The following is a 12,954-nucleotide window of genomic DNA, read 5'->3' on the forward strand; positions in this document are numbered from 1 at the left end:
GGAAATCTAATGGGCCTGCACAGTCAAATATATTATCAAGTTAATGCTCAGCATCCATGGACAAGGGGGAGGACCTTGAGGCCCAGGAATTAGGATTCTAAAATTCTCCGTCTATAGGGAAAGAGAGAATCTTTAAGAATCTCATTTCCTGGGGCTCAAGTTCCTCCCCCAAGCTGGGTTAACTTTTTTGATGCCCTCGAGGAGGGCCGTAGTCCCAGCTGTGTCAAAATCGGCGGTGCCAAATGAATCCCAAGAACGAGAGGATGGAATTTTATTTGGTGGTAACTGAGCATTCCACCCTATCCCGCCATCCTAGTGTTGCCACAGGAGCATCTATCGAATTTAAGTGGTATGCACCCCTTATACAGCTGTCTCCAAAGGAAAAAGAGCACAAGTTTGTGTGTGGTCTAGCGGTATCAGGGCTTTCCAGTTGTCCATTGAAGTCTACTCCTTGAAGTTTTTTGTTTTGTTTTCCATGCCGCAAAAATGACCATAGGTCTGATACGGGCGTTAAGCGCGTCACTAGAACCTTCTTTCTTTTTGAAGATTCTGTTGTTCCTTGTAGTCCGGATACTCCAGAGAGTTGCAGCCACAGAGGCTCGCCACAGAAACAATCTTGTTACCTAATTTTTTGGGAATAGTTATTTTACTGATGATGGATGAAGTGTTCTAGTAAATGCCTTCAAAGGTGTTGGTGTCGTCCTCAAACCAGATGGACCATAACATTGCAAGAGTGCATAAGCACTTATAATTTGGCAAATGGTTTGGCATTAGTGTGAGGTCCACTGTTCTAAGATCTTTTATTGGGGATGGGATGACTGTCTATAATGCAAAGATTCAAGAGGAAGTATCAGAAAGAACAAAATATCGGGCAATGAATGAAGAGGTATGGGCCTGATTTGGCATCCTCTTTGCAAAGGATGCATCTATTGGGGCTGGACACTCCTCTGTTTAGGAGGTGACTAATACTGAGCACCTTGTCTAACTCCCCTAATCAGCTGAAGGTATGAACTTCAGGTAAAGCTGGTATCCTCCATATTCTTCGCACTGCTAATGGGTTAGCAATGGAACACTTAGGACATTATAAATGGATTTAAATGTGAACATGCCCCAACCATTTGACGCCCAGAAGAGCCCATCCACTCGCTCTGGGGAGAAAGACGGAATCTAACACATTCAAAAGATCAATGAGCAGGGGGATTTCATCTTCTCTAAGTTTTCGCCTAAACCTCGGCTTCCTAATAGCCCTCCCTTTGGTCCTCATGGAAACTTCTGCAGTTGAGTAGTCCTCATCAACAGCTATGGCTGCCAGCCGAGGAAACCTCTCTTTCAGGATTTGTGAGTCTACCTGCTGGTCGTTTCAAAACCTTATGGGCGCTGTTCTGTTTTCCTGAATTTGCTTGTCATGTTGTTAGCAATCCATATGCTAGAGACGTTTTGGAGTTGATGGGGTTTACGTGCCATTTGTGAGGGTCGGTTCCATTATTATTGGGCCACTACTCGTTTCCATATGTAGTTGTCATTCTCCCTAATCTCCACCACCACTTTCTCAACGTGGCCTCGTTGGATTATGTGATTCTTTTTCTACTCAGGGCCCCTTGTTCGTTAAAGAGGCTTATAGTGTTTCATTGTAGTAGATAGAATTTTTTATTGCTCTCGTTGCGTCCATCACTTGCTCTCTGTGCTTAGATTGTTCCATTCTCCTGCCCTCCCCCCCTCCCCGTCTCTCCTCTTTTTGCTATTGGAAATATCTTTGATAGTGCTCTAGTCTTTTTACATTAAATGCATGTATCATGAATAGGGACACACGATAAGCATGTAGATTATGAAGGGGCTAGCTTTATGAGGGTTATTTCCCCCCCAAAGGATATATATATATATATATATATATATATATATAAAAAAAGCTCCTGTCAGCCCATGGGCTCATGGAACAGTGTAAGCCCAACAGCCCAGATTGAATCTGGACCGATTCCATGATCACAATTGTATTTCATAATTGAATTTTAATTTTTGTTCTACGAATCCAAATTACTTGAAATTTGGAGCGTCTATACTTCAAAAATATTAGAATCTAATAAAAATATCAAAAAAATAATTCGCATAAATTAAATTGATCAAAATACCCCTGAAACGTTCTAGGGGTATTTTGGTCAATTTATTTTGTGAATTATTTTTTTAGTATTTTTATTAGGTGCGCCTTGTTGAGAAGAGTTTATACTCCAAATTTCATGCTATTTGGATTTATATAAAAAATATTAAAATTATATTACCGATATACAGTCCTGTCTGTCAGATCGGGCCAGATTCAATCTCGGCCATTGTGATTATACTATTTCATCAGCTAGTGGGCTCACCCTAGCATCTTCCTATATATATATATATATATATATTAAGTTTTATTTCAATTCATTCTACTTCTTGGACTTGTCGACCTTTCTCTAGGTGGCCTACACGTAAAGGGAAAACTCATATATGTGCTTGGCAGGAGCCTGCCCCAAATCCAAGATGAGAGGCGAGATCTATCATTCTCTCTGGGTCGACATCGACCCAACAATTTGGTCTTGGACATGTTCATGCATAGGCTTGAAGAAACTATATAGCCCTTCAGGAAAAAGCCATAGGTTGTTTACCTGTTCATGAGAGGCTTAATAAGATGAGTGTGTCATCAGCATACTGCAGGTGGATGCAAATTCGTGAAGTAAGCCACTTGAGCATTCTTGAAGGCATGCAACTGAAAGACTATGCCATTATAAACCACATGCGTTTGCCTCGCCCTAAACCTCATGTCCATGGGAAAAAATTGGTTGAATTTCTATTTATGATAACATGGAAGTATATTGTGGAAGTACATCCCTTGATCTAAGAGTGCCATTTGGAGCCAAAGCCCATTATGATGTAGTCAAGCACAGAGTAGGGCTGGCAATGGGCCTGGTTGGCCTCGGCTCTGGTTCCCATAAGGCTAGCCCAGCCCCGGCCCTATCAAGGGTCGGGCTGGGCTGGGCTGGGCAGGCTAGGCTAGATAAAAAGAAACATAAATCAAGGAAAATCAAAGAAAAGAGAGGGCCGGGTAGGTCCAAACCGGGCCGGCCCTGTCATGGCCCGAGTACAGTGCATTTTGTTGCCCAATCCCTGGGCCTACTAAGCCAGGCTGGGCCACCAATTGCCACCTTTGCAAACTAGTTGACATGGTAATGCAAATCTAGAGATGAATAATTCAAAATTTTTGTTTTATTATTATTTTTTTTTTTTCATAGACTCAAGATGATTGAGCTAGATTATTTTGAGCAAGCAGATTGGGACTAGAATAAGAAGCATTAGCAGGAGATTATCATACTTTTTTTTTCTCTCTAGCAAATCTTTATTTATTTATTTTCTTAAAGTAAGTTGAGAGTCCGTTGTTTTTTGAAGGCTAAGGCGATCTTTTAGAAAGATAAAAGTCTTTTAGGAAGACAAGTCTTTAGAAGATAAGGAGTTATGTTTTTTTTTTTGGTAGGGAATCTTTTGCAAATAGGATGTGGTGTAGTAAAATTGAAATGTAAAGGGAAATTTTCAAAATTATACCTTAATTTTCGCCTAATTAGAAAAACAAACCCATAACTTTCATAAATTTCGTCCACACCCTTTTTCCTCAATTTTGGCATTTTTTTACCAAAATAGCTTTCATGGTAGTCGTATTACCATAATGACTACCGCATTACATTACTTAAAGTACCGTAATGATAGAGCCTTAACGGTAAAAAAGAGTGTGGACAAGGTTTATGAAAGTTGAGGATTTTTTTCCAATTAGGCAAAAATTAATGTATATTTCTGATAATTTCCCAAACATAAAATCTAATGGGACTTGGGTTTTGAATTGTTGAATAAAACAAAATTTTATTAACATAGAGAGAAAAAGAGAGCTTTTCTCCTTGTTTTCTCTTAGGGTGTGTGATAGAGGCCTCGGATCCCCACATCAGTGCCCTTTTTCTTGCGGTTTTTTCTTTGGCCATTCTCTCTCTCTCTAAAAATATAGTTCTAGTCCCGGTTGTTGGCTGTTGGTGATAACAGCTGCATCAATTGGTATCAGAGCTTGGTTATTGTGGGATCGCGATGTTGTTCGTAAGAATGTCATGGCTAGTGGACGTGGTCAACGGCTGGGTAACGGGAATGAGCCAATCCAGCGAGAACGAGACCATCAAGACATCGAGATTAAAGACTTGATAAGGCAAGTTGAGGAGTTAACCCAACACTTGGCGCAAAACCCAGCTTTGACACACGATGATGATGGTAGTGAGTCGAAAGCTACCTTTGAGAACCCGTTTTATGCACAAGCTTTGAGTTAGGATCCGCATGTTCGGGAGAGTACATTATGGGATTTCAACATTAAAGTTGATTTACCTGAGTTTGAAGGAGAACAACAAGGATCCAATCCTCAATTAGATTCAATATTCTTTGAATCAGTGGATGGGCCTATCTTTGATAGTGATCCTATTTTTGACGAACTATTGGATGAAGGTGTAGAACTTGGAGATCCTATCTATGATGAATAACAAGTTGCAGGTGATGGTGATGATGGCAATGTTGGTAATGAAATGGATACTGGTGGTTAAAGACGAGGCATCAAGGGGTGGCCACCATAAAGATGTCTTTTCTCTCGACAATGATGGGGCTGACATTTCTCGTCTCCAATTTGAAGATTCCACCCCACAATTGCAAGCTACCATGGTTGGTTGTGCCAAAACCTTCAGTAATTGGTTTGAGGATATTTTAATCAAGCCCATAACCCACCGGTCCGAGGATCAAGCCATAATGTCAATTTGCTATATTTGGGTTGAGAGAGACCTTGTGTTTAGAGGAGGATTCGTATTAACCCATTTCAAAACTCGAGGGCGAGTTTTCTCAAACCAGGGGAGAATAATGCAAATCAAGAGATGAATAATTCAAATTTTTTATTTATTTTTTATTTTGATTTCATATATTTGAGATGATTGTGCTAGATTATTTGGAGTGAGAAAATGGGGACCAGAAGAAGAAGCAGTAGCCAGAATTTTTTTTTTTTTTTTTTTTAATTTCTAGCAAATCTTTTTTTTTTTTTTAAGTTGAGAGTCGGTTTTCTTGGAAGGCTTATCCATATCTAGCAAGATTAACGTGGATAGGAAGGTGATCTTTTAGAAAGCGTAGTTTTTTAGGAAGATAAGTGTTTAGAAAGATAAGGAGTTATGTTTTTCTTTTAGTAGGGAATATTTTAGAACTGGAATGTGGTAGTAATAAAAATAAAACATACAATGTAATGGTACTTGGGTTTTGCTTTGGTGAATAAAACAAAATTTTGAATGTAGAGTTAGAAAGAGAGCCTTTCTCCGTATTTCTCTTGTGGTGCTTGGTGGAGGTCTCGAATCCCCACGTTGGTGCCCTTTTTCATTTATTTCTTCCCTATCCATTCTCTCTCTCTCTAAAAATGTGGATGTAGTCCTGATTATTAGCTGCTGATGATCACAGTTGTGTCTCGTGGTCTTAAACTTTCCCTTGCCCCACATGCATCAGGCCCGTGCATATTGATAATTTGATGGCTGATTTGGGCACCATATAGGATCTGGCACCGTTTTATGAAGGCATCTTGTGAGAAGGAGACAACGAGGTGAGTAGTTCTCCCAACCTAGTTGCTAGGACTGTAGTTGCTATTTTGTAAATGCTATTGATTAAGCTTATGGGACCAAAATCTTTGAGCTCATTTGCATCTTCTGTTTTTGGGATGAGTGCTATGCAATTGCGTTCATTCCGTTGTGAATGATCCCTTGGTCATAGAACTCAGTGAAGACATCCATGAGGTCTTTGATTATGAGATCGATAAAAGTTTGGAAATAGGCTGTTGGAAATTTTCTTGAACAAGGGTGCAGTCACTGTTGAGCTTGAAGATGCTTTTCGGGACTTATTCTCAAAAGGCTGCTCTAAGGAGGCTACTTTTGGGAAGTCTATTAAAGCTTAGGTCTTGGAACTGAGGTCCAGGATAACTCTTAGCAGTGAATATCATCACTACCATCATTGTTATCATCGTCAGAGCCCTATCCCAACTATTTGGGGTCGGCTACACAAATCTTGTTCCACTATTCTGCTCTGTCAAGGGTTATACCCTCAGTAGACTATTAAGTCCACTATACCCTAGTGCCGGTACAACCGTCGCTTACGGGGAACGTCCTAGATGAGTAGATAACGTAGATCCATAATTCATTGAAAGTTGCGGCGAAGTCTTACATTGGTTACCTACTAACACAACCCTTCTTCTTTACCCGGGCTTGGGACCAACATGACCGGCAGGGGACTGGCCAAGGTACAATTAACTCTCAGTAGTGAATAACTCTTCAAAAAAATATGGCTCTCTTCCCTCTAAGATTGAATCTCCCTCTTTAAGGAAGTGATTGAGTTTTCACACTTTGTGAACTTCAGAATTTTGTGGAAGAAGGCAATGTTAAAATCTCCTCCTTTTAGGCACTTAATCCTTTATTTTTATCCCAAAAAATATCATTTTGTCTCAATAGTTCTTGGAGGTCTGCTCGTGCTTTGGCTCTTTTTGGTGACGTTGTCACCTGATAGATCTTTGGTTTCTTTGTTGTGGGCTATCTCATATCTCTTCAAGAACTGCTTGCTTGTGATTTGGGAGGTGGCCGAAGCTGATCCTGTTCCACAGCTTGAGTTTTACTTGGAGTAGATGGAGCTTTTTGTGAAGATGGAAAGCTGTTGATTACTAGTCTTAGAATGAGGAACACCAATTAGAGATGAGTTTGCGTAGGTTTTTATCCTCAAGCCACATGAGCTCAAGCCTAAAGCATACAGGCCTTGAGAAAATGGGGTTCGTATCCAGAAAGATGGGAATATGGTCAGAACTGGGCTTTGGTAAGGCAACAGAGCAGATCCTTAAGACTTGCTTTCCCATTTAAGGGAGACTAGGAATCGTTCGAGTGTTGATATGATTTGCTTATCAATATGGTTGGAGCAAGTGAAGCTTGCTCATTTAGAGGAATGCTGAGGAGATGGTGCCAGGCCATGAAGTTTGAGAAATCCATCATCTTTGTGAGAAATTGTGATACTTCTTTTTACAGGCAACAGATAACGATAATTTAAATGGAATCAAGATGATCATGGGGTATGACTCATGACTATAGTTTTTTTTTAGAATTGTTAACATTGTATTACTAAGACAGTAATAATTACAAAAGTGGGAGAAACCGAGAACACCTACTAAGGGTGGCTTTTGGTAAAAATACATTAATCAGTCATGTACAAAAATAGCTTATAAGTCCTGCCCACATACAATGATTTACAGTGGTTTTTCAAAAAATAAAAATAAGGCTGAGGAGTGCCCTCGTTGAGGGAGGCTACGTAGTGCGGCTGTGGTCCTGAACAAAAAAGGAGTAGGACCTGGCCTGTTCTTCCACTTGAAATCTAGCTCCCTCCTTTGCCATGAGATCTGCGAGCTCGTTGGATGTCCTCAATGTATGCTTCTAGGAGACGTTCATATCCTTGCAAATGTGAATAATTTCATCAAAACTTGTAGTTAGTTGCCATGGGGGAGAGGTCACCCCACTTGCCCATGAAAGAGTGTTTTGAGAATCTCCTTCCACAATCAGGTGTGTGCCCCAATAAGAGAGCCATAGCTTCTGCTTACTGAGAATCATTGCTGCCAAGATACTCAGAATAGGTAAGGAGGATGTTTCTTTGATGGTCTCTAAAGACACCCCCAGCACCTGTCGGGCTTGGATTCCCTAGGCACAACCATCAAAATTCAGTTTGATGCTGCTTCTGGGGGTGGTTGCCAATTGTTTGCTTTTGAAACTTTTCGTGGCTTGTGGTTGAGGATAGTTTTCCATTGGCAAAGGAAAAAGTTCCTTGATACTCCCGAGAAGACCTTGTGATTAGCGGCCCAAAAGGAGGCCAGTGAAACTACCTTGTGGAATAGAGCCGGTAGGTAAGTCCATTAAAATTTTTGTTATTCCTTTCTACCCATATTGTCCATATGGTAGAAGCCACAGTAGCCTTCCATAAAGTTCTTCCAGCCAATGGTCAGTGTGACTCCAATTCGTAAGATATCAGAGCCCTGATCGTGGGGGTGTGACCCAATGAATACCGAAGAGTTGCAACACCTTGCTCCATAGCTTGTGGGTAAAGTCACAATGAATAAAGGGGTGTGGGTTGGATCCTCTTCACATAGGCACAAAGCACATCTACTAGGGATCGAGATCCCTCGTTTTTGTAAGTGGTCCATTGTGAGTGCTCTTTGGGAACAAACAATCCAATTGAAGGTTTGAATCTTAGGTGGGGCGATGGTTGACCATACTTTTGCCAAAACTGAGGTGGGATTGAGAGGATAAGTGGGGGGTTGAGTGAGACTCTTATAAAAAGAGGCTAATGTGAAGAGACTTGAGGGGGAAAGAGTCCAAACTATTATGTCTCCCATGTATTGGAATAAAGAGTGACAATAGAGCATTCGAGAGTAGTTGGAATTGTTTGGTTTCCTCTTCTGTAAGGTTTCTTCGAAATGATGGGTTTCAGACTCTTTGGCCTCCTAAAAATAACATTTCCTCGGCAATAGAGGAGTTTTTGTTAGAGGCAAGAGAATACAGGGTTGGGAAGGCATGACGCAGTGGAGAGTTTCCCTATCCATAAATTGACTAGAAACTCACCCTATCTCCTTCTCTAGGGTGAAATCTTATGAATCTTCTGAACTATGAAAGAGAAGTGGCAAAGGATTTCCAAGCTCCTGACGCACCATGCCTCTAGATCCTTTTTGGCACCCAGGTTCCTTCCGAGATCCTGTATTTACACCGTAAAACTTGAGCCCAAAGAGAGTTAGGCTGAGAGACTAAGCACCACCACCATTTGCCTAGGAGTGTCGTATTGTGTTTCCTAAGGACCCGAATCCCTAAACCCCCCTGCTTTTTGGGTAGACAGATATTTTCCCACGTTACTAGGTGAAATTTGGTCTTTTCTGCCTATCCTGACCACAAGAAATTCCACATAAGCTATTCTATGCGGTTAGCCACCTATGCAGGCATCTAGTAAAGGGACATGAAGTAGACCGGGGTATTTGCCAAGGTAGCTTTGATCAGGGTAACTTTCCCTGTCATAGAGAGATATCTACCTTTGCACCCCGCCAGATATCTCTCTACCTTGTCAAGGACCTGAGACCAATGCCTCTTTTTTGGTTTCCCCAACCTCAGAGGGAGACCTAGGTATGTAGTGGGAAGGTCTTCCACTTTGCACTCCCATTTTGGGATTATTGCTCTTACTTCTGCATTTGTCATAGCAACTCCCATCATTTTGGATTTCTCCATGTTTTCTTTGAACCCTGTTGCTCTCTGAAAGCATAAGAGAAAGAGCTTGAAAGTGTCGACTTCGTTGCGTGAGGTGTCAAGGAATATCAAGGTGTCATCTGCGTATTGCAGGTGAGACACCATTGGGCCCTGAGTACTACTTTTGAAGCTAGAAAGGAGGCTAGATTGGTAAAGGCAGGATATCAATCGGCTGACTACTTCGGCTGCGATGGCAAATAGGAAGGGAATAGGGGATCCCCTTGTCGGAGTCCCCTCGAGGCTGGGAAGAAGCCTTTTGGGGTTCCATTGATGATGATAGAAAAATGGGGGTCAGGGTAACTGCCTCTCATTCACCTCTCCATCGCTCCCTGAACCCCATTCTAGCCATGGACTCTTCCAGAATGGACCAATCTACGTGGTCATAAGCTTCTCCCAATCTATTTTGAAGATTAGGCCTGGTTTCTTGGCTAATGGCCTCGAGTGGATACACACATGAGCCACCAAGGCCTCATCTAGAATCTGCCTATCTTGGATAAAGGCAGATTGAGATGAAGAAATCACTGAAGGGAGGACTTGTTGAAGTCTAGAGGCGAGGACCTTAGCCGGTATTTTGTACGAAGAGTTCAGGAGGCTAATCGGGCAGAAATCCTTGATTTCCTCTGCCCCTTCAACTTTGGGAACAAGGGCTAGGAAAGTGGCATTGATTGCTTTGTGGATGGTTCCCCTGTGGAAGAACTCCTTAAAGAAACCGATAAAATCAGGACAGAAAGTGTTCCAAAAAATTTTGAAAGGTGCAATCGGAAAGCCATCTGGTCCGGGAGCTTTGTCTTTGGCTAGGGCATTAACTGCTTGTAAAATTTCTTCTTCAGTGAAGGGTTGCTCTAGCCAAATTGCTCGGTCTACAGGGAGAATCAGGAAATCAAGATTTGCCATTCTTGGTCGCGGGCCAGCAGGAGCAGTGTATAGAGTCTCAAAGAACTCTATAATGGCATGCTCAATTTCTTCAGGTTGGACCAAGTAACTATTATTAATTTTGAGCATCGAAATAGTATTGTCTCTTCTGCGACAATTAGCTATTCGATGGAAGAAGGCTGTATTTTGGTCACCCACTTTCAGCCACTTTATCCTTGATCTTTGGGACCAATAAATCTCTTCTTTTATTAGAGGGGAAAGGTATTCCAATTTTGACTGAGTTCTGAGATTTAATTCTGTGGTGTCTAGAGACCTGGATTCTTCAAGACGGTCTAATCCTTGGATGGTATCCAAGAGGGTGGATTTGATTTGGGAGTAGTTACCAGGTATAGATTTACTCCAGGTTTTGAGAGAGGCTTTGAGACGCTGGATTTTTGTCTGAAGTCTATAGCCTGCTCTACCCTTGACTTGGGATGAAAAGGAATTCCACCAGGTTGGTATAAGGGTAGTGAGGGACTCCTCTTGGAGCCAAGCTAATTCAAACCTGAATTAGCTAATTCGAAACTGTAGTTACTAGAGCCCATAATTAGAACACAAGGTTGTATTATTGTACTTATTAATTGCTAATAACTTAATGGGTTGAGAAATTACCTGAGCTATGTTGAATCCAGTGTAACAGAGCAGTCTACTAATTAATTGACTGTGTTCCTTCCTCAATTTGTTGAATAGGCAACATGGAATGCGACAACAGTTATGCTGTAGATGATCCATGTCCACCATCGGAATGGTGAGTACCATTTGCAGTTCCGTGTATTTGATATTTTGATCATTCAGAGCACTTTAATCAGTTAAGACTCTAGAAGTGATACCTTTAGATCTACTGGGTAATTTTCCGTTTTCCTTCAATAAGTGCTGGATACTTTTTTTCTTTAAAAAGTTGGCTTTAGTGGTTGTCAAGCTTCTGCTGGATCAACCTCCTTGAGCCAATTTTCCCTACTATGCAATGCAGGTTAGAGGAGACCCTTATTAACCTTTACTTGATGGGTTATCCCAATTCAGAGACTGCCAACAAGGCGAAACAAGATATGCCAGATATAGGGACCGATTCTACTTCTAGTAACCAATGTTTAGAAAATGTTGATCATGGACATTGTAAGAATTTGGAGCCAGAGAATTCATCTTCAGAAGACCTGAATGACGGGGATCATACTGAGGAGATAGAGGCTGAGTGGATTCCTGAGCATGTGCAAAATGAGGTTGTGACAAGCAGCAAAGTGTCTTCTTGTGAAGAAGGTTCTTTCTTTACTAGAACTTTCTCCATTTTTCCTCCCACTTTTCTACTACACTTTATGTTGCATGGTTAATTGACTTGTACAGAATGGAATTAATATTGCTGTGTATTGGCTATGTTTCGTGCAGAAATTGTTGTAGAAAATCAATCTTGGGATGAAGAAAAGTGGCGAGCTCAATATGGACAGGTAGTTCAGTCTCTGGATGAATGCACACCTAGTACTTCTACAGTGGATTTATGGGATTGGGCATTGGTTACAAAAGCTAGTAAAAGGAAAAATAGAAAAGTGGTCTGGCTGGTTGGAAGGCTAGTTAGAAGGTCTGCCAAGTTGCATCCTTCTATGTGTGGCCTTCTTAAAACTGCTGCTGTATCTGAAACACATCTTGATCTTGTACGAGTTAATTCAGGTATATCTCTTTTGGTTCTTGCTATGACTATCTTTTCACAAACACATCTACACAATATTCTATTTTCTTTTCCCCAACACTCTTTCAAGTCTCTGTCATCTTGAAATATTATTACTAGTTGGAGCATCTTTGACTGTGAATCTCGATGGTTGTGCATTGATTTGGTTAAATTTTTATCTCTTCACCTGCTCTGAATGACCTTTTTATTTAAGTTGTCTTCTGCATAATACTCTGCTGTTTCTAAAGTATGATTATGCATGTCTGAAATGAATAGCAAATGCTTGGAAATTCTGAGATTTTACCAATTTTTATAGGGAAAGTGTATAGATTGAGAAGTCCAAGTGCTAAATACCTCACATCTTTGTCGAGTTACTATGATTCTTCCAATCCCACCAAGGATTGGGGCTTTCCTGATTTCTGTGTTCGTGAGGGGGGTCTTGAGCCGGAGGCCTCGGACATCGTTTTTAGTGAAGATCCAAGTTCTGGTCAAGATCACTCTGTAACAGCACAGGTAACATTATCTAATATTGTTGTTTCTATCTGTGATATGCAATGTTTATTAATGTATGTATTCAATCTGTATTAAGACCGGGTTTGCATGAATATGATCATGTTCAGACTTGCATTGAAAAGTTAATTTTGTTATTTCTTTGTTATTTTTGGAGAATGTTCACTTTGTATTAAGTAAAAGAACGTGTACGGGCGAAGGTGTACATAAATGAGGCAACCATAAACAGGCGTCTATGCAAAAACCCATATTGGGCCCAAAAAACGTTTTACAGCAAGAGAGAAAAGGTACAACAAAGGATGAACAGGTGAGGCCTAATAGCTCAAAAAGCCACCAAAATCCCTGTGCTGGAGTTGGAGTGGGCTCCCTCCCTAACCAGCATCAGCTGCTGAGTTAGCTTTCCTGTAAATCTGGTTCCAGGAGACTCATATGATATACCCCTGCAAATGTATGAAATCTCGTCAAAAATGTGGTTAAGTCTCCAAGGGCAGAAGGTAGGGTTAGAAGCCCATGCAATTATGTTCCTAGATTCCCCTTCAATCACCA

At 41.0% G+C, this 12,954-nt stretch overlaps 1 protein-coding gene across 24 annotated transcripts in view; it reads left to right on the forward strand.

The window, feature by feature from the left end:
* Positions 1 to 12,954, forward strand: part of LOC18430762 (D111/G-patch domain-containing protein) — a 35,625-nt gene that overhangs the window by 12,343 nt on the left and 10,328 nt on the right. For 3 of the 24 annotated variants that reach the window (XR_002280361.2, XM_006840905.4, XM_020665145.2), the window contains 4 exons: positions 10,932 to 10,989; positions 11,212 to 11,495; positions 11,622 to 11,900; positions 12,215 to 12,411. Coding sequence is in view for 15 of the 24 variants with exons in the window: in XM_006840905.4 (XP_006840968.1) it covers positions 10,932 to 10,989; positions 11,212 to 11,495; positions 11,622 to 11,900; positions 12,215 to 12,411 (818 nt within the window). In the remaining 9 variants the exon portion in view is untranslated. Of the gene's footprint in view, positions 1 to 5,526; positions 5,621 to 10,931; positions 10,990 to 11,211; positions 11,496 to 11,621; positions 11,901 to 12,214; positions 12,412 to 12,954 lie in introns of those variants that run through there. The other 21 variants (XR_016053088.1, XM_020665144.2, XM_088863528.1 and 18 more) reach the window with 11 other exon arrangements.

This window comes from Amborella trichopoda, chromosome 3 (genome assembly GCF_054954075.1).
Source record: "Amborella trichopoda isolate Santa Cruz 75 chromosome 3, AtrichopodaSantaCruz75HAP2 v2.0, whole genome shotgun sequence".
Taxonomy (NCBI): domain Eukaryota; kingdom Viridiplantae; phylum Streptophyta; class Magnoliopsida; order Amborellales; family Amborellaceae; genus Amborella; species Amborella trichopoda.